Source organism: Ostrea edulis, chromosome 1 (assembly GCF_947568905.1).
Source record: "Ostrea edulis chromosome 1, xbOstEdul1.1, whole genome shotgun sequence".
Taxonomy (NCBI): domain Eukaryota; kingdom Metazoa; phylum Mollusca; class Bivalvia; order Ostreida; family Ostreidae; genus Ostrea; species Ostrea edulis.
In genome coordinates, this window is record NC_079164.1 from 26,615,517 (window position 1) to 26,640,088 (window position 24,572).

Here is a 24,572-nt window from a genome sequence, read left to right on the forward strand (position 1 = left end):
CTAACCACACACCTGAGATTTCAGGTTTACATCATCGCACAAATGCAATATATGAACCAGTCAGACACAACTTTAAATATCCCAGAACATGGACCAATTAACCATGTGTAGCCCAACCCTGCAGATATTGCATGACTAATGGGTGGATTGAATTAAAAAGTACACATGCAATATAATTCCTTTTCAATTTACACCTTTTACAGATTTTTTAAAACATGTATTATGCGAAACAGATGTCTTAAAATGTCTCTATTCCAGCTTTTAAATCTTTTTGTTTAATGACAATGTTGAATGTCAACTAGGTCCATCTGCCAAACAATTTTATCTTTTGCAGACATTCCTTGGTAATGCTGGTTGAGTGCCAATTTGATCACAAGCACATGTTGAACTCCTCTAAATGCACTGTAATTTTATTCTAATGGTTTCAGGTTAGTTCACATTTCTTGATATATTTCCTAGGGTCTAAATATGAAGTGCATTAACACATCTGTTTCAATCTACATATGATAGGTATTTTGAGAACACTACGATGTTTGTACGTCATAAAAAATACATGTAATTAAGCATTATTCTGTTGACACAATGATGTCTTTTCAAAAATGATGTTTCTATGACTTTTTTACGCTGTCATCAGTTTTGATATATACTTCTAATACAGTAATATAAAGACTCCTTTATCACTGCTGAGGCTTTAAGAACAGCCTTGTTTTTTGTTGGACTACCTGATTTAGAGGAATCATTTAAAAGAAATGGGTCAAGTCTTGTCAATAGAAGGAGACTGATTTTCAGGTCAACCCAGGTAGATTTATATCTACCCTCACAAGAGTCACAAAGAGCTGCCACAGAGAAGCTCAAAGTGTCATATCTACTGTAAACAATATCTGTAGTCTGTTCTTCCATCTGTAGTCAAAACCTGTTCCTTCAAACTATCTGAGGGAAACATTGGACAGATTAGGTACATGGCACATAAATTATAACAGATATATAATGGCAAATCTTCACATTCATCAGGAAATCCTTGTTTTTATATCATACACCTGTATGGTATAATTGAGTTCCTTCACAATAAAGTAATTCACTGTCAGAGATACAATTTTGGCAAATTTCTCTCTGCATATTAATAAAACGAATTTGACAATGAACCACAAACCACAGTATATTAAATCTATAACTACTACACAGCTACGGAGAGTTACTGTAGAGCTAATTCTTTGGCAATCCCTGTGCAAAAGTTCACACCTTCCTACGCACGCAGTATTCATAATTAATTCCATACCATTTTTTTCCTACCATAATACCATATTGCAAAATCATACCTATGTAATTGATGGACTGCTTACTGGACTTTATAATATTCATTGTCTTTCACACCTAGACTAATTAATACAAATAATGCACAGTGATGAATTTAAAATCAAGTCACACTGATTAGTGTCGGCTGAACAAATAATTGTCTGTCAAGACTAGGATTTGCTAATTTGTTTGTGTGGTCTCGGAATATTGCGTGAATGAATCCAAGCATAGAGGTCAGGTTCTTTTTTTTTCGACAATTCCTTGCCACTACCATGATATAGAGAGCTGACTTCATCTAAATCTCCTAACAAAAGGAAGAATGATTGTTTTAAACAAAGAGATCGCCTCCTCCTAATCTTATCTCCCTGATCAGATAACCATATACAATGTTCTTTTTACCAGGTTATAAAACAATGACACCTCCCTAACCAAACCTTAGAAAACTATATATAGTGACAGAAAATTATACAATTAATTCACAATAAAACTGAATGGGAATTGATAAAAAACACTCTATTACCTTAATCATTGACCTTCTAACAATTTTTTTTCTCAAACTGACAGCATCAGAAATCAATGAAAGCAGAAGCCACTACTTAAAAGCATATCAAAGAGGTAACATTGCCACTTCTGTTGAAATCTGATTCAATGTTATTCACTTGCAGTACACAAATTCAAAGATTACCCATAAAAGTGTTTATATCTACCACTAAACTTTTTAAATGAAGATGCAATTCTTTGCAAAGAAACTACTCAATCCCCTGGGATGGCACTATTAAGAATTTTGCTATTGTTTCCATCAGCCTCATCCTTAACAGATTCAAAGTACCGTAAATATAATTTTGAACAATGCTGAAAAAGCAAGGAAAAGACACCTTGTAATGCCAAATGGTACATGAAATTGACAACATTCCAAATTAAGACATACACCATTTTTTGGCAGCGGTTGCTCTTATAAAGCTGATATATGAACATGTTTTTGTTAACCTTTTCAACTAAACTGAGTTTATTTTGGCATTAGTTAATCTGCATCAAACATTAAATGTCTGTTACGGACTTTGATTGACTGTTTAAGAAACAGCACTATGATCAGTAAACAAGCAACAAAAGATTTTAGATTATAAACAAGGTTACAGATAATCTTAGCAAGCAGATGACCAAGTACATTTCAATATCAGAAGAACACAAATGCCATTTTTCTGCATATTAGGAACTGTGATAGTAGTCATGGACCAATACCCAATAGTTTATGAGTATACCATATCAGAATAAAGTACGGTAGATGACTTTTATTTCGTGATACCTTATTTTTATGTGGATATAATGATGTATTTATTCACCAGACATAATTTTCACAAATCTTTCACTGCTTATTCTTCTAAATGCGAGAGTTTATTTGTAAGAACAAATTTTTGAGAATGGCTACACTCGCAAAATTACGTGTGAATAATGTTCTTCGAATTAGATGTGATTTACAGTATACGTGTGCAGTAGAAATGACAGATCTCATTCCTAGTTACCTGATGGCTGCTGACATCCCAGCTCCTACGATTCCAGTTCTTGTTGGATGATGGTGGAGTCTGGTACACATTTTCAGGATGGCCATTTTCAGTCATTCCTGACAACAATTTGAGACGGTTTCCAGGGGCAATCCCCTGCCTACCCCTATAGGAACACAGCCACCACCCCTCCAAGCCATTGGCATCCTGTTCAATGACGGTCAGCACATCCCCACGTCTGAATGCCAGCTCATCAGGGGTCTCTGCTATGTTGTCATACAGAGCCTTTGCCAGTAATATCTGTAAAATTCAATGTACCATTTGTAGATATATGGAGTATGTATGATGAACTTATTCAATTCTAGGGTATTTTGCAGAAATCGCATTTCATACATTATTTGCATTTTTGAACATTATTGTGACACTTACGGGTCAATAATCATGCAATAAAATCTAAAACCGTCATTTTCAGCATGAAAATCTTCATGTATACCCTTGATCTACAAGTGTAATGTGAAGGACCCTCAGAATACAACAGCCACTTACTTAATATGACCCTTAGTAATACGATTTTAATCAAATGCCACACATTAATTTCTCTATATCATGGGCAATCTGCATATGTAAATTGATCTGGCAACTCTTTATGAGGTGTGTAGATCCCTATTAAATTCTATTCAAAGTATTTAAAAGAGTGAAGATTGAAAACATGTGTATATGGCATGAATGCATACTTAGCAATCGGTAATAAGGTCACAGACTTACCTAGTGTGAAGTCACTGAGGAATGCTTGTTTTGTTTTTCTGATGTGTAACATAGATAGAATGCCAATCACTTGTTGCACTAGGATGGGCATGAAATATCTGTTCTCATATAGATAGAACTCTCCACAGTTTTTACAAGGTTTATATTCTTGCAAAGAACACTGCGAAAATGAAGAGATCGATACTCAAAATTTTACTGTAAAACCTGAGAATATTAGTTTACATTATAGCGTACTTGTCTGTCTGGTCTGTAAGGTAAATGTGTTTACTTGCAACTGTCTAAGAATATATATGTTTTGTACACTGTACATATAAATTAAGGATCAGATCTATTTGGCATAATTTGTAATTAATTCAAAATCCTCTATGGATGTACATGTTTTATCTCATAAAACAATCAATGTATGAAATATCAGGTCTATATTCTGTCTAACAAGCTGACACTAGACTGTTACAAAATTGATTTTTAATGGTATTTTGAGAAGACTTTGGTCATTTACTCATTGGCTCATTTTCCGATAGCTTGAGCCTTGTAAATAACTTTTGTCATGCAATGTTAGAAAAGAACTTTAGTAGAAAGCTATTCGAGCAGATTTAACTCTAATTTCTAAAATCAATCAAAATATCACCAATTAATTTACTGAAGATATATATTCCTCCTTAAATTGAAATTCCCCCTTGCCCACCCCACCTACTTGCAGATGTGTACCCAATGAAGTGTTTGGACAAAGAGGGGATGAGAAAATTAACATATTGTTGTAACATCAAATATGTGCAGTTACATAAGGGTTATCTCATCTGTACTGTATAATTAATGATGGGTATAAATTGTCAGAAACAGGAGACTATAAATCCCTGTAGACAAACCTCAATCTGACAGAGAAACCTCCCGGGATTCATCGATTCTATTGTCATTGGTGTGATCCAATGTTTTATCATTTTGTCAATTTTATCGGCAGGTTGTCCATGCACTACACAATCAGAAATGATTGGTATGAGAAAGTAAACAAAATCAGTCATCCTACACCTAAGCAAAGGTTAATGTGGCCCTGCCTTCCAGTGATTACCAAGTTTTACTGATTCAACAAATTACAATTGTAACGAAACAAAATGACATGTAGATCAGTATAACTTACCTCTAGGTCAGATGACATTTTTAATCCCGAACAAAACACCAAGTTAGTCCCAAAATATGGTTCTACATTGTCAGGGTTAAATCATGTTTCCAAGTTTATACATAAAGAAGCTTTACAGCTCCACTAGCATTTACAGAGCAAGTCAGAGGCACAGCCAAATATACTTCTCTACAGTGATCTATATATAAATGTTTAACTCCAGACAAGACACTTCACATTCAGCCAGATAAATAATAGATAGATGTGTGGTACAGGTAAGAAGGTGAAACACTGGGGCAGATCAGCCGCTCTAAATCCAATTAGATCAGGTAACAACAGCAATGAAATGAACAACTGGCAGGGAACAGAGTCAGATCCTCACTATTACAGCAATTACACCACAGAGGGGTCCAAAAACTCTCCAGACGTTGATAAAATTATCTGTACAACACCTGATGTATACCAAAACATTTACAGGTTTTCTGTACAGGAAGTGGTCTTGAGAGTATGTACTCTATCCACCATTATGGTGTTTGCTAGGTCTTACCGAGTCCACATTCCACGGATAGTCAAGTATTTTTTAAATAAACGTTCGATAAACACCAATGTTTTCAACACAATGCTTGGCGCAATCTTCCTCCAGTCAAGATTATACGGCCCACTCTTTTACTCAAAAGACTCTCAACAAAGATATTTAAACATTTCACGGCAAGCTGCACACCCAGAGATATAAATATCCCCTAATGCTCTCTTTTCTTCTCCATGATCTCCAAAACGCATCTATGCAATACAGCTGTCATGGTAATATATCATATTTTTGAGTTTCTCTCCCACTCTGATTTTGGTCAGGTCTGTTGGTACCACAGTCTGATAACAATTCACACTTTGTGTGTGTAACTGGCCTATAATCAGAGACATTGTAGTGGGGCTCCCTAGGGAACAATGTCTGCTCTCAATGACCTATTGTTGGGACCAGGCTAAATGTCATCTTACAATTATTATTATGCTGGGATTAGGTGCACACAATGCATTGAGACAAATTGCCTAAATTTTTCTGCAGTTGTTTGAAATTTTCCAAGTAGAGTAATTTTGTTCTCCTAACAAACTGTTTACGAAAAATGAAATACCATATTTGGTTATGCCAAAAATAAAATGTGTGAAAGTTAATACATGCATAATTGTGGTTTAAACTCTTCATGAAAGTGCATAATTCCAGACATAATCTAATCATGCATATATGATAAAAACTATCTCTTATTTTTGTCAGTTAATTGTGAATTTTTATTAAACGGTTTATTTTAATTAAATTTTTCACAATACTTCCATTAGGTTAAACAATACTGATCCAATATTTCATCAATTAAACCTATAAAAGTGATATGATGAGGACAACGGAACTGTTCTCTTTGAAAATATTCCGATTCAGAAGTAATGATATTGATAATATTATATATCATTATAAGGAGTATACTTATTAACCTTTCATTAACTGTATCCCACAGGGACTATACATGTACTGGCTAGCTGAACAAAGAAAAGCTCCCTGTCTAAACAAACCACTGTTGACAGCTCCCTGAGACTGCACTGCCAGATGGCAGTTGACCAACAATACACTATATTGTCTCTCAGTTGGTCTTTCCAACAATAGTTTGTACAAGTCAGTAAGGTTAACTTAGGTACAGAATGAGTCTGAAGATGGATAACTTTTTAAAATGTTTACATGTAGAGACTATATAGCCAGAACAGACTAATCCTATTTTTACATAAAATTCTAGTCATCTATTTCATTATAAATTATATGTCTGAAACATATAATTTTTTTAATGCATTAAGCAACTTTATATATCACACCCTGCCAAAATTCCAATATTTATCTTGCATTGTTTATTATCTATTAATTATATTCATTGTGTAATTATAAGAACCTCATTGGAAATAAGCTAGTTTCAGCTTTAATGGGTTATCCTTTAGGGTATTCAAATCATTATATTTCATGTTGTCATGTTATTTCTCCTATAATTGTTATAACTGCATATAGTGCTATAGATTAACTGTCAGGTTTCATTTTATGATTTTAAAATTATAATCATGACATTCTAGGATATTTCATATCAGGGTCCCACCAAATGATTGTACAGGAAAATAATGAAACAAAGAACTTCCAGTTCTGAAGCCATCAATCATCCTTAACGAAAGCTGACCAAGCTGAGCATCTTAAAGCAGATTGCATCAATCCCAGATTTAACATCTTCTATTTTATCACACAGCTACAAAATGCTACCACATACCATGTCCCAAAAGAACTTCTGCACCAAATGTTTTACTGTTAGGAATGCAGAGGTGGTAATTTTATGAGCTAGCTATAAAAAATGTACTTTCATCAAAATCTTGAGCACTGTTCTCGGAGTAATTTCTTCTGACAAAATATTGACCAATACATGAAAAAGCAAGTATTGTCCAGTTTCAATAGCTTCTGATGTAACCTATAGTGCAATATTCATGTTTTGTGGCTTTTTAATGGCTGCACAAAATGGGCACTGCTATATTCATTCTACAGTATAGCATAGAAAATTCTCTGTTCTGGAGACCATATAAAACTTTTAAGCTTGAATGTGAATTTGTCATAGACCAACACTCAGGAAACATGTTGTGCCCAAAATATTTCACAACCATCATCCATGCATGGTCTAAAAAAATAACAGACTATAAAAAGGACCAAATAAAATATGATGTAGCTTCTACTTCCTCATGACACATCAGTAAATTACACTCTTTCTGTCATGAACCACGCACATAGGTAAATTTGAAAGATGACAAAAGGAAAAAACAAACAAATGGTAAAGCCAAAACAAGATATCCTTTTGGTTTTCAGTATTGAAAATGAAAATTGAATGAAGTTAATATCTATGACTTACATTACTGATTCAGTTAAAACTGTTCACTTTCTTTATGGGTTTATAAGCATCAACTAAGCTATTCTGCATCTTTTGTCAAATTGTTTTGTTTGTTTTGAACATATATATTTTATTGATCAAATCACAAGGATAAGGAACAAGTTGTAACAATTAACTTACAAGTCCCTCTCCTAACTTTGTTAACAGTAGTTTTCCAATTCAATTCTTAATTCTCACATATATGTATGTACAGTCATGCACAGGTATACATTTTTATATTACTATGCATAAAGTGGAGAAATGAACATTACCACAAGACCACGTTTGATCCTTTGATATAAATTTGATATAGTCACTTGATAGAGATATTTGATATCTTTCAATGGTTGTAAATATAAATCAACCAAGCTCAAATACAACCCACCCACCCCTCAATTTTCCGCGATGAATGGACACTAATGAAGACCCATCAATTATATTATTCTGAGTTCAGAAAGCTACTACTTATATTCTTAACTCTTCATACACCTGTCTTTTTCCAGTTCTGCATAACACTGCACACACACACAGCACACATCATGCAGAAACATCCTTTCTCAAGATGACAAGTTCATTCTTCTGCTTATTGTGAAAGGTTTTTGGAGTGAACAGTTGTGCTTCCTCTTAACATATGCTTTGGGAACCTGCATTGTCAATTATGTTTGTGAGCTCAGGAATACTTTACAGATCAGGAAGATTACAGCTTCCCTTTATTCCTTATTATCATGTGATGGTTGTCATTTTGTTGATATATATCTTAAAGCTGCACTTTAAAACACAAATGTACAATAAGATGAAATAGGACAGTCTTGGATCATCTATAGATACCAACCCAAAAAATATTCTATGTGTCAGAATGCTTAAGATATATATGTTTCTTGTTTTTCTCTGATATTCAAAATATAAAACAATATTATATATGAAGGTATATACAGGTGATTAGATAAACAACTTCATCATCCAATCATTTAAAAATGCATGCCAAACAGTAGCAAAACATGATTATAAAAAGATACACCTGCGAGATGGATGTAATCTGGAACCTAGACACTGATAACTCCCGGAGAGGGTTATGTTCTAAGTTACAGGTATATGTAAAGCAGGATTTTACAATGAATACTCTTTCAAGATTAGCTTCCACCACATAAATGCAATCAGTTTCTGATGAGTAGTTATTAAGCACATGCCAAATGTCCATGAGATACTGGAGATACAGATGTAATTTAAATGAAGAAGGATCTAACTTTGATTAATTAGATAAATATTGTATAAATATTTTCTTAAAGTTCAACAAGAAAAATAGAATCTTCAAAAAACATGACAAAATTAGTAACAAAATAAAAAAGATTGAATGACCTTTTAGAATCATGACCCTTTGATTTTGAGCCTATGTGAATCACAGGCTTGCAATTAGCCACACTGATAAAACCTTAATCACTGGTTAAGCTTATGCATATAAATCCCTATCATAACCTATCAGCTTAAACAGTGATTAAAGCTCCTCTTTCATATTATAAAACAGATAACAATTTAGCAAGAACACCACACAGGTTTTAACTCAACAGGGGATATAAATGAGGGGGAATGATCCCACTAAACCAGCAGTGATCGCCCCTGAACATTCAGCTCTCCCTAATCACCAATCCTTATAGTGAATGAAGGTTAATGCTCTCAAAGCTGTAGGAAGTGACAATATTTTGAAATTTTCCACAGGGGCTCACAAATCAATACAAGGTTTTCTATGTCACTATGTTATCAAATATTCGTAGTTATCTCCCTTTCAAACACACTTTTTATGACTGGGGGATGAATCCTATCACATGATTTTGTCAGCAAAATATGCTCACTTTCTCTCAATTCAATCATAACTGACAAAAACAAACCATCTTTGAAGGTGAAAGTTTCTGGAGTTAATTACAACTGATTAAATCAGAAGAGTTTACTGGGGCAATGCAAGTCAGAACATTTCCACAGAAAACATGGCATTTGGAGTGTTTACTACTGGTATAAGGTTGACAAATGCATTATGACAGTGAATTTTAGCAACTTCTTTTAGAATTAGAGTGATGCCACTTATCCGAGAGAGTGCAATAAGTCCTAGCCATATTATATTTGACAGAAACAATATTTAACATGGATATAAATGTCTTTGATGCAGTTCTGAAAATATCTTTAGAAAGATTGGTGTGTCTGAACAGACGGAGAAAGAGCAATGTTTTGGGCTCGATAGCAATCTATGCTATATGCAGGTTATGATTAAATGAAAATCCAAAACAAAACAAAATGTTTCTTGATGTCACTCTGAAACAACATACTCCTTCAGACAACACTGAGGGATAACTATTGCAATCCTACAATGATTTTTCTTGTAACTTTATAATACCCATGGTTGGTACATGTACACTTTATGGGAGTCTGAAAAATTCTGTCAGATGCCAGAGTCTTAAATCAGAAATGTTGCCAGACAATATTTGTATCAAAGATAAAGGTATTGAGATTAATTTACATTTTATAAATACCTAAAATAAAACAAAACCCATTATCCTGTGGGACTTTCTCAGGTGTGTGGTTGGGATAAATTTAGCAATGACCAACACATTTCCAATCTACTAATTGTATTACCTACCCGGGTATTTCTTTGAATGTTTTTTGTTGTTGTTGCTTTGAGAAATGAAATGAATTCAGGTGTCTTTGGTCTAAAGTTTGGCAGAACAATGAGGAAAGCAAACAATGGCAATGACCATAGAATGATAAAACTTAGGTATCTAATGACAAAGAGGTGATTAATTTGGCAAAGACAAAGAAGTATCAATGGTATTCAAGGGTATTATTATTTCAAGCTAATCATGAAATTACATAACACATGTTAAAACAGCCTTGTCTTTGAAGCTCAATCAAGACTATGCACAGCAAAAAATAAACACCAGAGCTCCTGAAATAGAGCACATAAAAGAAAGCAGGATCCAAAAAAAGACAATACAGTTCACTGCAGTTTTACAAAATGGCATTCATAAATTTCATGCCATCAATTTTGCCAAGATTTTAGAAATTTTTATTATGAATTTTTCAAAAGTTGCATCAATTAAAGAATTAAGTAAACTAAAAATATAACATGGAGACCCCAATTCTTTGCACCTGTTGTCATTTAAGGCAAAACAGGCCTGGACTTCTTAAAAAAGAAAACCCACTTGGACTTCAGTCTGAAATGTTGAAGGGTCTAAGATTTTATTCAAATTTTGACTGCTGAAATAAAAGAAAACTCAAACTTAAGTTTGAGATTTTTTTTTTGATTTTTTTTTAGAAATTCAAGCCAGGTAAATTAAGGGGGAATAACACACTAGAGAAATTTAATATGGATGAAGAGTGGAGGATACATATAATGTTCATACAATAATATTTTGAAATTGAAAACTTTCAAATTTACTTTAATTAGTCAAAAAAAAAATTGCAGTTTTAGTAAAAAGTAATCTGAAAAAGTTTAAAACCCCTGCTGGACTCAAACCTGTGATTCACAGATCAGCAGTGGACACATTAACTGAGCTACCCAGCTAGGCAATCACATTTAAGGGAATGTACAGATATTGCTGATAACTTATATTTTCATTCATGTTTCATCATGGTAAAAGGAAGTCAGGCATTTATACAACGTAGTATACCTCCTTAAAAAATTTCCATATACATCACACTATCATGTAGGAATATAAGCTTGGAATGTGAAGCTTGCTTTGAACATAGATCACCTGAGCAAGGTGTTATCCTGGTTATAAACTTGCACATCAGTTGCGTACCAGAACAAAAGCCCCTACAGGGCATGGATGACAAATGCAGAAAAGGGACCGTAAATAAGAAATGCACCTGTAGTTACCTGACAAAGGTTTGTGTGTGTGGATACAAGTCACATCAGTTAAAAACACAGACGTAAGGAAAAGATGGCATTACATGCAAAAAAAAGGCAGGGTTGGCATGTAGATTATTAATGCTTTTTTAGATGTTTATGATTTCAAAATGACTTGGAGCAAAGAAAATTGTAATAAATTTTTGAAATTGAGAACTGTGTGATATTTCAGTAGACATGTACTATGAAATCCTGAATGATAAAGCTTTATTCAGTCAGAAATTGTGCACCATTTGGAACAAATTATCTCTGTCCAACAAAAAAGTGTAGAATTTTAATTGGCTCCTTCCATGCTTATTGAAAATTCTCCCTCTGCAGTTGGGGAGAGCCTGCTGGGCAGAGTGTGTGCAGTGTGAACAGCCCACATCATCTTAACAACTGCCAGACAGAGGTGTTTTATCTGTCTTATTGCCACTCAGCCAGAAGATGTCCTGATGGGCAATTTCTGCTGCACTTGACAACCTTCTCAATGTTCTAAAATTCAGGCCAATTCAGGGCAACCTAAGATTCATTTTGTCCACAGAACCTCCAAAAGCCTATGTGCCCTGATATTTGGAGGACCAGTGTTTTGTGCCTTCCATGCCTCTGCATTTTTCTTTAGAATAGTTCTTTCAATACTCCTGTCATTTCAGGTGCATAAAAAAGTAGATCTTCAATCTTAAACTTCCAAAAAAGATGACAGTAAATCGGAACTAGTAGTGTATGACCTACATGTAAATCATTTTTGTAGGATAAGGTGAGTATCCGTTCTCCTTGACTGTTGGTAGTGTTGTCGAAATAGAAAAAGAAGTTTGAAGAACACTGACCCCACAATTCTTTGACATCAGGTAAATTGATACAGAGATTTGTAACATTTTATGGCTGGGTGTTACATTTTATGTACTCTTTAAATATACACTGTATGTCTTATGTACTCTTACTAGATCAAACTGACCTGGAAAATGATTAATTCTAAAGTTAAAGATTTTCATGCTAACCTAATATTTTTTTCCCCCTTTTTCTCATGGTTCCCTGGAGATGAACAACTGTGTAATTGACTTGTTAATCTGATAATTCACTGAATAATTCTTCAGCAAGTCACCTGTGGTAGGTACTGGGGGACAGGACACAATATGGAGGGATGTCTGACAGAGTTCATTGTAAGACCTATCATATCTTTACCTTATCAATCTCTCCATCTCTGCTATATCACACAACACAATCTAAGGTTGCTCTTTTAAAGAACTTGTTCCCCATATAACCCTAAGACAAGGAGACACTTTACTGGTAGATGAGTGACCCACTTTGAAATGTTTTATTACCCATTTGAACAGATAATTTTACCCACTGGATTTATTGATATCTTCATTACAATCCCTCACCCTTGACTCTTAATTTTCTACAACCATGTAAAGGACAAGGATTTGATGATTTTTATTTTTGTGTTTTAGTTCGAATATATATTATCTAAGAGCTCTGCAAATTGGGGCATCCCCTCGCAATGTAGGCAATCAGTAAATGTAAATTTTTCTCTATGAAGTCCCATAGTGACCTTTGATCTTTTGACCACAAAATCAATAGTTCTTCCTTTCTCTTTAACAAAGCTACATGAATTGAGCAAAATAATGTGGCCTGTAGGGTGTCTACAAGCTTTTTCCCATAATGACCTTGACCTTTTGACCCCAAAATTGAAAGGGTTCTTTCTCTCTTGATAACAAAGCTACATGTGATTCAATCCGGCAAAAAACAGACCTCAGTAGGGTGTGAGACAAGCTCAGTGTAACACACAGACACAAAGAGTCCTGCTACTATATCTCGATCTTCTCACAATAACTTAATTGCGAGGGAATGATAAAAAAAAGATATGCTCTTCCAAATACATGCATATAGAATATAGTAATATCAGTGTAAATTTAAAGTTCCATTTTACTTGTATAGATACTGGACAGGACTCTGTATTCCGACTGTTTAATGCGTTTTTCATGGTATAATTAAATTATAGCATTTTATGAAAGAATTACAGTTACTCTAATACAGACCATCCAAATTGCTTGTTCACAATGCAATCATGAATGATGTGTATACTAATGTAAACATTTTAGAGACAGTGCTCCACAGAATATAGCCCTGAGTATCTTATCTGTTTGACCTCTAAAACCATACATAATCAATTGTTACATGCATTGAGCCCTATCTAGAATCTTTTCAATCGGTTTTCACTCCATTTATTTACACTGTTAGGGAAAGTTTAAATATTTGGCTTGTGCTGTCTGTCTCTACATACTTTAAGCAATAGCTCCCTGAACAAGAAGCCTTAAGTAAACTTTAGATGTACATGAGAGTGGTCAGTTTTTGGTCACTTCCTCTCAATAATTGACAGATTTAAATACCATTCTCCGAGCGAATTTCACCCACATGAACCATTAAATGCAAATGATTTCCAATACTGATCAAACAGAAAACCCACAGGTTACCCAATGTAACTATTAAACACACTGCAATAAGCCTTCATGTACTATGTATTGGTGACACAGTCCAACTGTAAACTGTGTAATCCAATTGTGTTTGCATTCCTCTCTGTATTAACAGCTTGAAAATTGTAAAGATTTAAAAAGGGAAGGTTGCACTGGGTGTGCATTAGTGATTTTAATGTGAACTCGTCCTAGGTCTGCTTAGGCAATAATTATACTTCCGAACATTAAGTGGACTTCAGATGTGTTGACGTTTAACTCATAAGTTGATATAACTTAAACAGCCCCAGTGCGTAAGGGTTTAGGAAATGTCTACTAGACACCAGTTCTAGGTTATATGTATATACATGTAGGCGATGTGTAGAGATAGGATTTTATTACATAATAATTCTCTGGTAATTACTTTCAGATTCCATTTGAGCAAATTATGTCATTCTTAATTCTCTGTACTAGTATCGTGAAATTTCCCCCATAATTCAAAACCTTATAAATGTATGTAATTAACCCTCAGATTTTTTGTTAAAATAGAACTAGCTATGTGAGAATCACTTTTGAAAAATGTAGTCATAAAAACAAAAAAGCCTTTGATATGTCATACTGTCAATATATACAAATTCAACAGACAAAACCATTCCAGATTTTATAAAGGATTATATGATAATGTTGCCCCCCCCCCCCCCCCCCCCCAAAAAATGAAAATTGTTTTATCATAAAACTTTGAAAATTCAAAACTCAGTGCATTTTAAATTGTAAAAAATGTAGAGTTTTCTACAGAAAAGAAAGATTGGGCTTGCCTAATGGTGGATTGACTGTAATGTGTCTAATCATAATCTCATAGAAGTGAGGTGAGTAATTCTGTGTTGTGTTGTTTTTAAAATCAAACTCACCTATTGAAGCCTTTTTTTCAGTTTAACAAATGGTGGTATGCTTTCCTATTTCAATTACTATACTAAATAAAGATCAATGTGATTTTTTTTTAATTTAGAAAGGAATACGAAAAGAGAAGACAAACATGGGGCAAAAGACAGATTTGGATGAGTCGGTCACATTAAATGATTATATTAGCCTTGCATATTGCAACATGAAAAGATAACAGTGATCAATCCCACAACTCCTAACTCCCACATACAATACAAAATTCACAGCAGTGCAAACACAGACTCATGGACACACCAGAGGAGGGACCAGGCGCCAAGGAGGAGCAGCCATCTCCTGTCATCCAGTCACACCTGGTGCCCCACATGGTGCATGTATATCAGTACATAAAAAGATATTTGGAGACTCATTATAAACTTTTAAATTGCAATGCATTCTACAATTATTGTGCACACATTAATAAAGATATTGAACATCTGCTGTATGATTAAGTTAATGTATAAAACAAAATGTTTGGCTATAATGTTATATTACTGTAAAAGTGGTTATATTTACATATGGTAGTGATACTGCAAATACATGTCTTTGCATTCTACACATTTCCTTTACTTTACAATAGTAAGCAGTCTTGGTTACTGGGAGTGACAAGACCAACGGTCTGGTACAATAAATTCATTACCAGACTGTTAACAGGCACTGTCCCTTGGTGCTCCTTGTAATCAGGTCAACATATTGTGGGGGAGGGGGTTGTTTTGTTTTTTGTTTTGGTTTTTTTTTATTCTTTCATATAATGCTATTATTCTCTTTTATATAAGTATTCACACGACACTATCATCTGCTATCCCAGAAACTGTTATGTGAGGCAGTTGGGTTATTTTATTTATCATGTTGTTGATTTAAATCTTGTCTGTAATCAGTATTTCATATATAATTATATAGATATGTGCAGTGCAGAAGTGTGAACTCTGTCAGTATTACAGGTAGTACTTCTAAATGATTGTTATTTATTTTCATTGTTATAATTAATTGCCTGTTAACATGTACATGCCCCCCCCCCCCCCCCCCCCCCCCCAGGGCCCTTGATTGGTGAATAAACTATAAGGAAAATTTACACTATTTACGTGGTCATGTAATAAGTGCGTAAATCCTCCACACGTATAGTTATGAAATATTTGATATATCATATATTCACTTTTTACACATACCCCCCCTCCCCATGTGTAATGTCGGGTGTACAAAAAACGCGTACTTAACCCCCAACGTAAATAACCCATTTTACAGTAAGTTAAGTTCTGCAATTAGGCATACATTATGGAAACATGATATTGTGTCCTACAAATTTAAAAAGTCTTGTGGATTGAATAACTCATATTTAAAAGGATTACCATAATGCCCATATCTTGCCTACATTGTTCATCAGTTATGGCCAAGTGGTTAAGGCACTTGCTTCACAAATGGGAGGCCTGAGTTTGATTCTTAATCTCAACCTAAGATGTTTAACATAGGTAGTGACTTTTCCTTCACAAAGCATCTGAAATTAGAGGTGAAAGTCACAGTCTACCTCATGGATGCAATCCCAGACAAGCTTTTTATCAATCTAATCAAAATTAGCTGTTTTGAATCTGCTAATGCTTCTCAAACGTTTGAGAAGCAGTAGTGGATTCAAAACAGCTAATTTTAATTAGACTGGCTTTTTATCAGAGAACACCACAGAGCAAATATGAAAACCCCGAGTCCAAATCCCTTTCAAATAATTCCTGAGAATCAAAATATATATTCTTAGAAGAGACCATGTTCTTTGCACCCATGACACAGGAGGCACTCAAAGCCTGTTTTTATTAGACTTCTCTATCGTGCAAATATGAAGAGTCTATATATCTTGTAATTCAATTTCAAAAGTTAAAAGCAAAGCTAAAGAATTGTTGACAGAAAGACACACAGACATGTGCCTGGACCAAAAACAATATATATACCAACTGATGTTTCATCTTGGGGCATACAAAATTCATTTGAGGCTGCAACTTATATACTCAAAATTATTTCTCATCAATGAAAATTATGGAAATATTAAATCAGGTCTTAGTTACATATCAGTAAGATATTGCTTACACCTGGTTATCAGTCAAGAGTTTGCTTTGCTCAGCAAGTCTTCAAAACACAATTGTAACTTGATTTTGAAACATATTTATGAGCATGTATCATGGATCTTTTCACACAGCATACAGTCTGATAAAACAAAAATGATTGCAAAAGAAAAATCCTAGACAGGTATGCTGATACAGTTTGAACAAGTTCCTTCATTTACCTTGGTTATTTCTGAATTCTTCCTCACACCCATCATCTAATCATGCAACAGAGTGTCCAAAGCTAATGGAACCATCACCTTAAAAGATTTCTCATCAGGCCATGAGAAAAGCCACTGTCTCAAAAATCCTTCTGTTTCTTAGGAAATGAATAATGATATCAACAACGACAAGGACTATACAGAAACATGATACCGCCATCAGATATGTTAAATATTTACAAGTAGATCACGATTTCCTAGGACTGTCTACACTGGACCACTTAAAATTCATTGCCGCCTTCTTAAACTTTCTCACAGCTCAGTACAAAATGCTTCTCATAATACACTGAGCATTTTCCTGTATATGGTTTGCTTACAAATATGTAGGTGTGACCATGTTTCCTATGAAAAATTTTCTGAAAAAGCATGATGGTGCATATGAAACATTTCACTGCACTCAGGCAGGAATATTCAAACCGCAACATAAAACCCAAGTCCATTCACAAAATTATTGACTGATAATAAAATCTTCAAGAAGCAAAGTGTACTATGTACAAAGAGTACAAAGAGTTTGCGGTCTTTCTCACTAAGTAACTGCATGATGGTGACCCATCACCCTTTCCAGCAACTGTGAGTTGTACGTGCTATCCTAAATCAGCAGTGGGTTTCTTAAACTTCCTTAGAATTAATTAAAAATCATAAATGTATTGTCCACATTCTAGAAACCCTCTTGGATTACTGTGATGACCCAGTGTTTAAACCACAGTGACGTAAATCATTTGCATGATTATAGTACATGTGTTTACACCTCAAGTTTGAACACAAAAAGCTGTCAAAAGTCCTGTATACACAAATTGATGAGTAACTTGTTTGTCACTAGTATTAAAATGTACTACATATAGTATGAATACTAATAAATATACCTGTTCAGGTACCAAGGTGTGTTTTAGCACTTAATCAGGGGTGACAGATTACAGGATTATCTGTGCCAGCTCATGTAAACACAAGGTCTTGTATTCAATATATATAGCTGTTGCATTTCATAAACAGTTTATTTCAATAAGAAGGAGAATAATACCCCCACATTGTCATATAATATGTATACACTGAGGACGTTTTTATAAAGAATTTCTGTGTCAGCCTAAGTTATTTGATACTCTACTTTTAAATTTCTAAAGCAATAAACTATGCATTAGAATGTTCAAAGTATATCAATTTAACCTTAATACATAAGTAACTATATGAGTTACACAGACTATATCGGTTGGAATTTTAAAAAAAATTATTTTATGGGCTATATAAATCAGACTCATCATCACAGCCATCCCTACTTCAGTGCTTAATTTATCTGATTTTATGAAAGAAGAATTTTAGCTTTGGATGTATGCTATTTTTCATATTCTTTTTAAGATCTTCAAAGTAAATATTAGTATTTTTTGGTACATGTTGCCATTAGTGTGAATAATTGTTTTTGGTCTATGTACCTCAATCACTGACACAAAAATACCAGCATGCAGCTGCTTGCAAATAAATAAAAATATTTTTTACATATATCTAAGTTGTCACTAATAAATGGCTATGATGTTCAGAGGTACAGAATCTTTTAAATCATTGAAATTATCATGTAAGAATCTTATTGTTAACCTCTAACATAAAAATAACATAAATCATTGTAAACTAAAACATTAAATTTGTTTATGACATCTCTTTCAAGCTTTTTGAATTACCTTCATTTCCAGAAAATTTCCAGCTCAGCAGCTCACAGAGTTGGAAACAATAACAATTTTTTGGATCATCAATTCATCATCAACAGACAACAACTCAAATGACATATTTTGTTTATATATAGTGTATGCACATATATATTACATTAACAAAGTGAAAGGTTGGGAAACTTTAAATTAATTAACACAGCACAACATCCAAGGTCCAGTTGGTCAGCAAATGTCCACAAAATGACCACTTCCCTGCCTCTAGGCCAGTCCTGATTAATGTGCCGTATTTGTCACCTTTTGTTTGGCACACAACAAGTCATTAATGGAGCCGTCACCACTTTGTTTTGATGATTTTATCAATCAGATACAAAAGTTATAACAGATTTACACCCTGGACAAAAAGTGTGTAAAACCAACCCTTGATCTACATCAATATTCACATTGAACACTACCAAAAGCTATAAAATTTCATTACCTCACATATTGATGAATTTATGTCAATGATTTCTATTCTTTCACCATATAAATGAATGATAGAATTGTTTAAAATTTCACAGGATCTGTAATTGAATAACAAATCCTTACCCCACACAAGTGTCATTAATAGTAAACTTCATTTGGATCTAAACTACAAATAAATGTTGCAATATTAAAATAAATCTCTTAAATTCAGATATAAGTCATGATTCCCTGAATAATCCATTGAACTTTATGAGCACTTCCAAGAAACCCACTGAAAGGGGACATAATTGTCTACTAAAAATCCAATTAGGACGGTCAGTTTAGCATTCAGACCTGTCTATCTAATGCTGATTTATTGAAATTGTCAAATTAAACAAATGACATCTTGTAATTGAATAAGATCACCTCCAATATCATAATGGCCACATTAATGGACATTATGCCAGTGTCCCAAGGGAAATAACTCCAGGCACAAACATTGCTGTTCATTCATATTTATACAGCTACTAATTGTATTTTTTCTCTATTCCTTATGGGTATCATGTTTAGAACTTGTAAATTAATATTATACCATATATATATATACACACACATTTAACATCCCATTCAATCGGCTCAATACCAGGCTATGCCTATACTCATCAGCCCTATCCCTTCAAGTTAATTGAATAAATATTGTTTGAACTAAATACTCAATGTCAGTATTTCTTGGATCAATTATTATATAACACAGTTCATATAGATTTGTCAATAAAATACACCATGGTTCATGTATTTATAATCATCTTTGATTAAATAAAGATTGAATGCAACACCTACAGAGATGTTGAAGTATTTGAACAGTACAGCCTCCAGTCCTTCCAATAGTCAGGGCGTACTGCTTCCTCTCTTTAGAAATACATGAAGTGTGCTTACTTAACCGAATTTAAAAACCATGTCTGATATAATGATAAAAGTGCGTTTGATTTCTTTAATTTAGACTGTCAATTGTATATAAAGGACAGATTTAAAGTGAATTCAGATGATGTCAAATACAACCTTACAATGAATGTGAAAGGAAACTTCATAATTTGTTTGGTCTTGCAATGAATTCTAGTGCAGATCAATTGAAAAGAATATAAATCTAGCTTTCAGATTCATAATATTACAGAGTAAAGCAAAACTTAACAAAAAACTGCAATTTTGGTAAAATTACAGCACCTCATACTCCATATATCAGAATTACAAACAACTAATTCATGAAATCTGATAGGCATCACAACACTAAACTAATTGCTGTTTTCAGAACTCTTTGAAGTAGGTAAAATAAGTCATTTCCACATGTTTGTTTATATCAACAACTATTAAAGTACAACTGTTTCTTTATTCGCTGGTAAAGGAACATAAATTAGACTTTTCAAATACATTTAATGTGGACTATAAAAACTAGGAAACTACCAATAAATTGAAGGAGCCAATTCGACATATTTTGTAACGTTATTTTCATAAGGATCTACATGTAGATCTAATCTATATAAAAAAAAAATCAATAGTCAAGTTTTGAAAAAAAAAATTATTTATACCTTGAACTCAAACATATTATACTCTTGCCCCACATCTTATCTCAAAAATGGGAGGGGGTTTGTATCCCCACTGCCTCCAACCCCTGTGACTACACTTTAAGAGCAACGTGTGTGTGTGTCTGTGCAGTGTGCACAGTCATGAAGCATGTCGTCGCGGCCTTGGGGATGGTCAGAGGTGACCACGTTTTGCCCCCAGGGTCTTTTCGGAAGTACTTCTAGTTCTAAAATCTGTGTTGAAAAATATCATATATTACGAAAACTAATGTTCGATGAACTTGAAATGATAGATAAAACTCACCTGGTGAGCTGTCATTGCGTTCACTTGACAGACTGATTACCAAACTTCACAAGTCCCAAGGCTGTGAAACGTAAACATCGATGTGGCAGAAACACACGCGTCAGTAAAACTTTTACAACTCTGAAGTCTACCCACAACTGTCATAAAGTTTCATCAATGGACTTTTTCTTGGCCAAGACACATCTGTTCGACTGGGTCATCCTTCGTCCTGTCCCAGTCCGTCTTTGAAAACAAAATGAAATCGTACACCTGAGTGACGTCATGGCGTAGCAAGTGCGCGCGCTAATTCGAACCGTGCAAGAATATCAAAAGATAACAAAGGGCGAAATCCACTTTATTTTAGACAATCTGTCGCTACAAAAAAAATAAAAATGAAAATAATAAAGGAGCGGATCGAGGAGGTGATTTTAATCAGAAATAAATAGAGTGTTGATTTGAATATTGGAAGTGCAAAATTATAAATATCGGGGGTACATGCACGTTGAAAGGTTTATAATCAATACTTTATGACATATGAAAATATTTTCTCATTTTTAAAGCGTCTAGTTTCAATTTTTAAATTTTACTGGGTGGGTGTAAATACAAAAGCTACGTTGACAACAATCTAATTAAAATTATATCTTTGATCCGCTCGAATTTTAATTAGATTGCGTGGACAACTACATTTTACACCCACCGTACCCAGTAAATTCAAAATTTACAATATGGCAAAAGTATAAACTACAAAATTTTTGTTCTTTTAATTGTTTATAAATAAATTAATCAATCATATATTTAAAAAGTTATTTCATGTATTCCCGAAAAACAGTCAAAACCAGTGGCGTGGTTATATGTACATTAAAGTACTGTAAGCACGTGCTTACCAATACTTTTTGCAATTTTTTTAAATATGAAGTTTTTGGCTCGCCTGAGCTGAAAGTTGTCCATCGTCTGTCTGTCAGTCTGTAAACTTTTTACATTTTCAACTTCTTTTCCAGAACCACTGGACCAATTTCAACCAAACTTGGCAAAAAACCTCCTTGGGTGAAGTGCTTTCGAGTTTGTTCAAATGAAGGGTCATGACCTTCTTAAAAGGGGAGATAATCACAAAAATACAACAATAATAGGATGGGGTTGTTTAAAAAATCTTCCTCTCAAGAACCACTGGACCAGAAGAGCTGAAATTTACATGAAAGCTTCCTGACATAGTGCAAATTTAAGTTTCTTAAAATCATGACCCCCGGGAAGTAGGATGCAGCCACAATAGGGGATCAAAGTTTTACATACAAATATATAGAGGAAATCTACTTCTCAAGAACCACTGAACCAGAAAAAAGCTGAAATTTACATGAAAGATTCCTGACATAATGCAAATTCGTGTTTCTTAATATCATGACCCCCGGGGGTAGGATGAGGCCACAATAGGGGATCAAAGTTTTACATGCAAATAATAGGGAAAATCGTTAAAACTCTTCTTCTCAAGAACCACTGGGCTAGGAAAGTATGAACTTACAAAAAAGATTTCTGAAAAAGTGCAGATTCAATTTTGTAAAAATCATGACACCCGGGGGTAGGATAGAACCACAATTGGGGATCAAAGTTTTACATACAAATATATAGATGAAATCTTTAGAAGTCCTCTTCTCAAGAACCATTGGACCAAAGAAGTGTACATTCTCATGAAAGCTTCCTGGCCACAGGCATCTGAAGTATGGATATTACTACCCCCTTTTCTTTGATAGTTTTTTTTTTTTTTTTTTTTTTTTTTTTTGGTGACAATAATTTCTTTGAAATTGTTAATTCCCGGTCTATCTCATTCCTCTTTCGATTTGTGTAATTACATAATGATTACATAAATCGAAAGAGGGGTGAGATAGACCGAGAATTCACACATTTCAGAGAAATTATTGCCACAAAAATACTTATCATAAAGGGGGAGGGGGTAGTAATATCCATACTTCAGGTACAGGTCTATGTTCCTGACATAGTGCAGATTCAAGTTTGTAAAAATCATGGCCCCTAAGGGTAGGTCGGGGTCACAATAGGAGTCAACGTTTTATATGCGAATATATTGGGAAATCTTTAAATATGGGACAAGGTGACTCAGGTGAGCGATGTGGCCCATGGACCTCTTCTATTTTTTCCCCTAACAAATCCTGACAACGCTTTGCGTTCGTACCGGAGCTTTTTCTGGAGCGTTTTGAACTTGCTCCTTAACACTGTACTAAATATTAATCGCACGGTTTGATAAATTTGCATTTTGTTACAACCGTCCAAATCCCGTGGGGATCCAGGTTAGTATAGGTCCTCGGTACCCCTTGCTTGTCGTAAGAGGCGACTAAATGGGGTCGTCCTTCGAATGAGAGGTCCCGTGTCACAGTAGGTGTGGCACGTAAAGATCCCTCCCTGCGTAGGCCTAACTTTTGCAGCCCTTCATCGGCAATGGTGAGGTCTCCATATATGAGTGAAAAACTATCAATCAATCAAAAATCGTCCGATTGAATAGCATTCGTTTATTTGAGGGTACTTCAATCTGGATCAAAATGAAAAAGAGCCACACAGCCTCCTCAGAACACTATTTAGGAAAAGGGGAGAGTAAAAAAAAAAGAAGGATAAACAATTCTGGTTATTACTCCATATGGTTTGGGGTACGTGCATTTCTCGAAATTTCGAAATGTGGAGCTTCAATTCATTACTAAAACTTCAAACCTCTCTTCTATAATTGTCCAAGTTCCTGTGGACAACCTGAATCACATCCTTCCCCCATTTTGGGGGAAAATGTAGACATCACGAGGGACCGTATAAGCCTCCCATTGATAGGGTAGGGAAGGTACCTTCTAACCATATGTACAGTGTCACGAGGGACCGTATAAGCCTCCCATTGATAGGGTAGATGAAGTACCTTCTAACCATATGTACAGTGTCACAAACACAGCCCCTTGATTTTTTTTAAAAATCCGTCTCTGCATTATCTAAATTCATCTGTATACATTGAGTATTGAAATCAAATGTTGATTTTTACAAAAGAAAATGTTCATTTTAAGAGGGGAAGAGCCCGGGCTGTTGAACTACTAGCACGTGTATAGGCAGTGTCCAAAAGATGCATTGACCACTTTCCTCCTGGGAACAGACCGAATCACCTTACCCAGAATACATTCCAATATGTTACAAACGAATTAGATTTCATCGCATAAACGTATCAGTTATATTTTTTTACTCCAGCACATGTATAATGCATTGTATGAACCAGACTTAATTCATGTTTTCTGTTTCTCGACGTCCCCCACGATTGTAAACGTGTCGGTTACAGCCAGTGTTATACGAAAACATATCAACACATGAACATTCACTTATCTCTGGGTTATGAAATGACTGACAAAAAATCGATTCCATTGTTCTAGTACCAAAGCTCATAATGGATATGCAAAAAGATTAGGAAAGGCGTGA

At 34.4% G+C, this 24,572-nt stretch overlaps 1 protein-coding gene and 1 long non-coding RNA gene across 5 annotated transcripts in view; one reads left to right on the top strand and one right to left on the bottom strand.

Moving 5' to 3' along the window:
- LOC125663836 (enhancer of filamentation 1-like) overlaps positions 1-21,521 on the bottom strand; it is a 33,603-nt gene extending 12,082 nt beyond the window's left edge. Inside the window, exons 1-2 of one of the 4 annotated variants that reach the window (XM_056153308.1) lie at positions 21,147-21,521; positions 2,814-3,092 (exon numbers count right to left, since the gene is read on the bottom strand). In XM_056153308.1, coding sequence (XP_056009283.1) covers positions 2,814-3,092; positions 21,147-21,161 — 294 coding nt within the window. In that variant the 5' untranslated portion in view covers positions 21,162-21,521. Of the gene's footprint in view, positions 1-1,316; positions 1,377-2,813; positions 3,093-4,692; positions 5,554-17,130; positions 19,277-21,146 lie in introns of those variants that run through there. The other 3 variants (XM_056153287.1, XM_048896238.2, XM_056153375.1) reach the window with 3 other exon arrangements.
- Positions 5,437-15,876, top strand: LOC125663838 (uncharacterized). Its single transcript, XR_007365661.2, has 4 exons — positions 5,437-5,472; positions 12,230-12,326; positions 14,724-14,794; positions 14,935-15,876. It is a non-coding gene; the product is annotated as an uncharacterized LOC125663838 (long non-coding RNA).
- Positions 21,522-24,572: the final 3,051 nt, after the last annotated feature.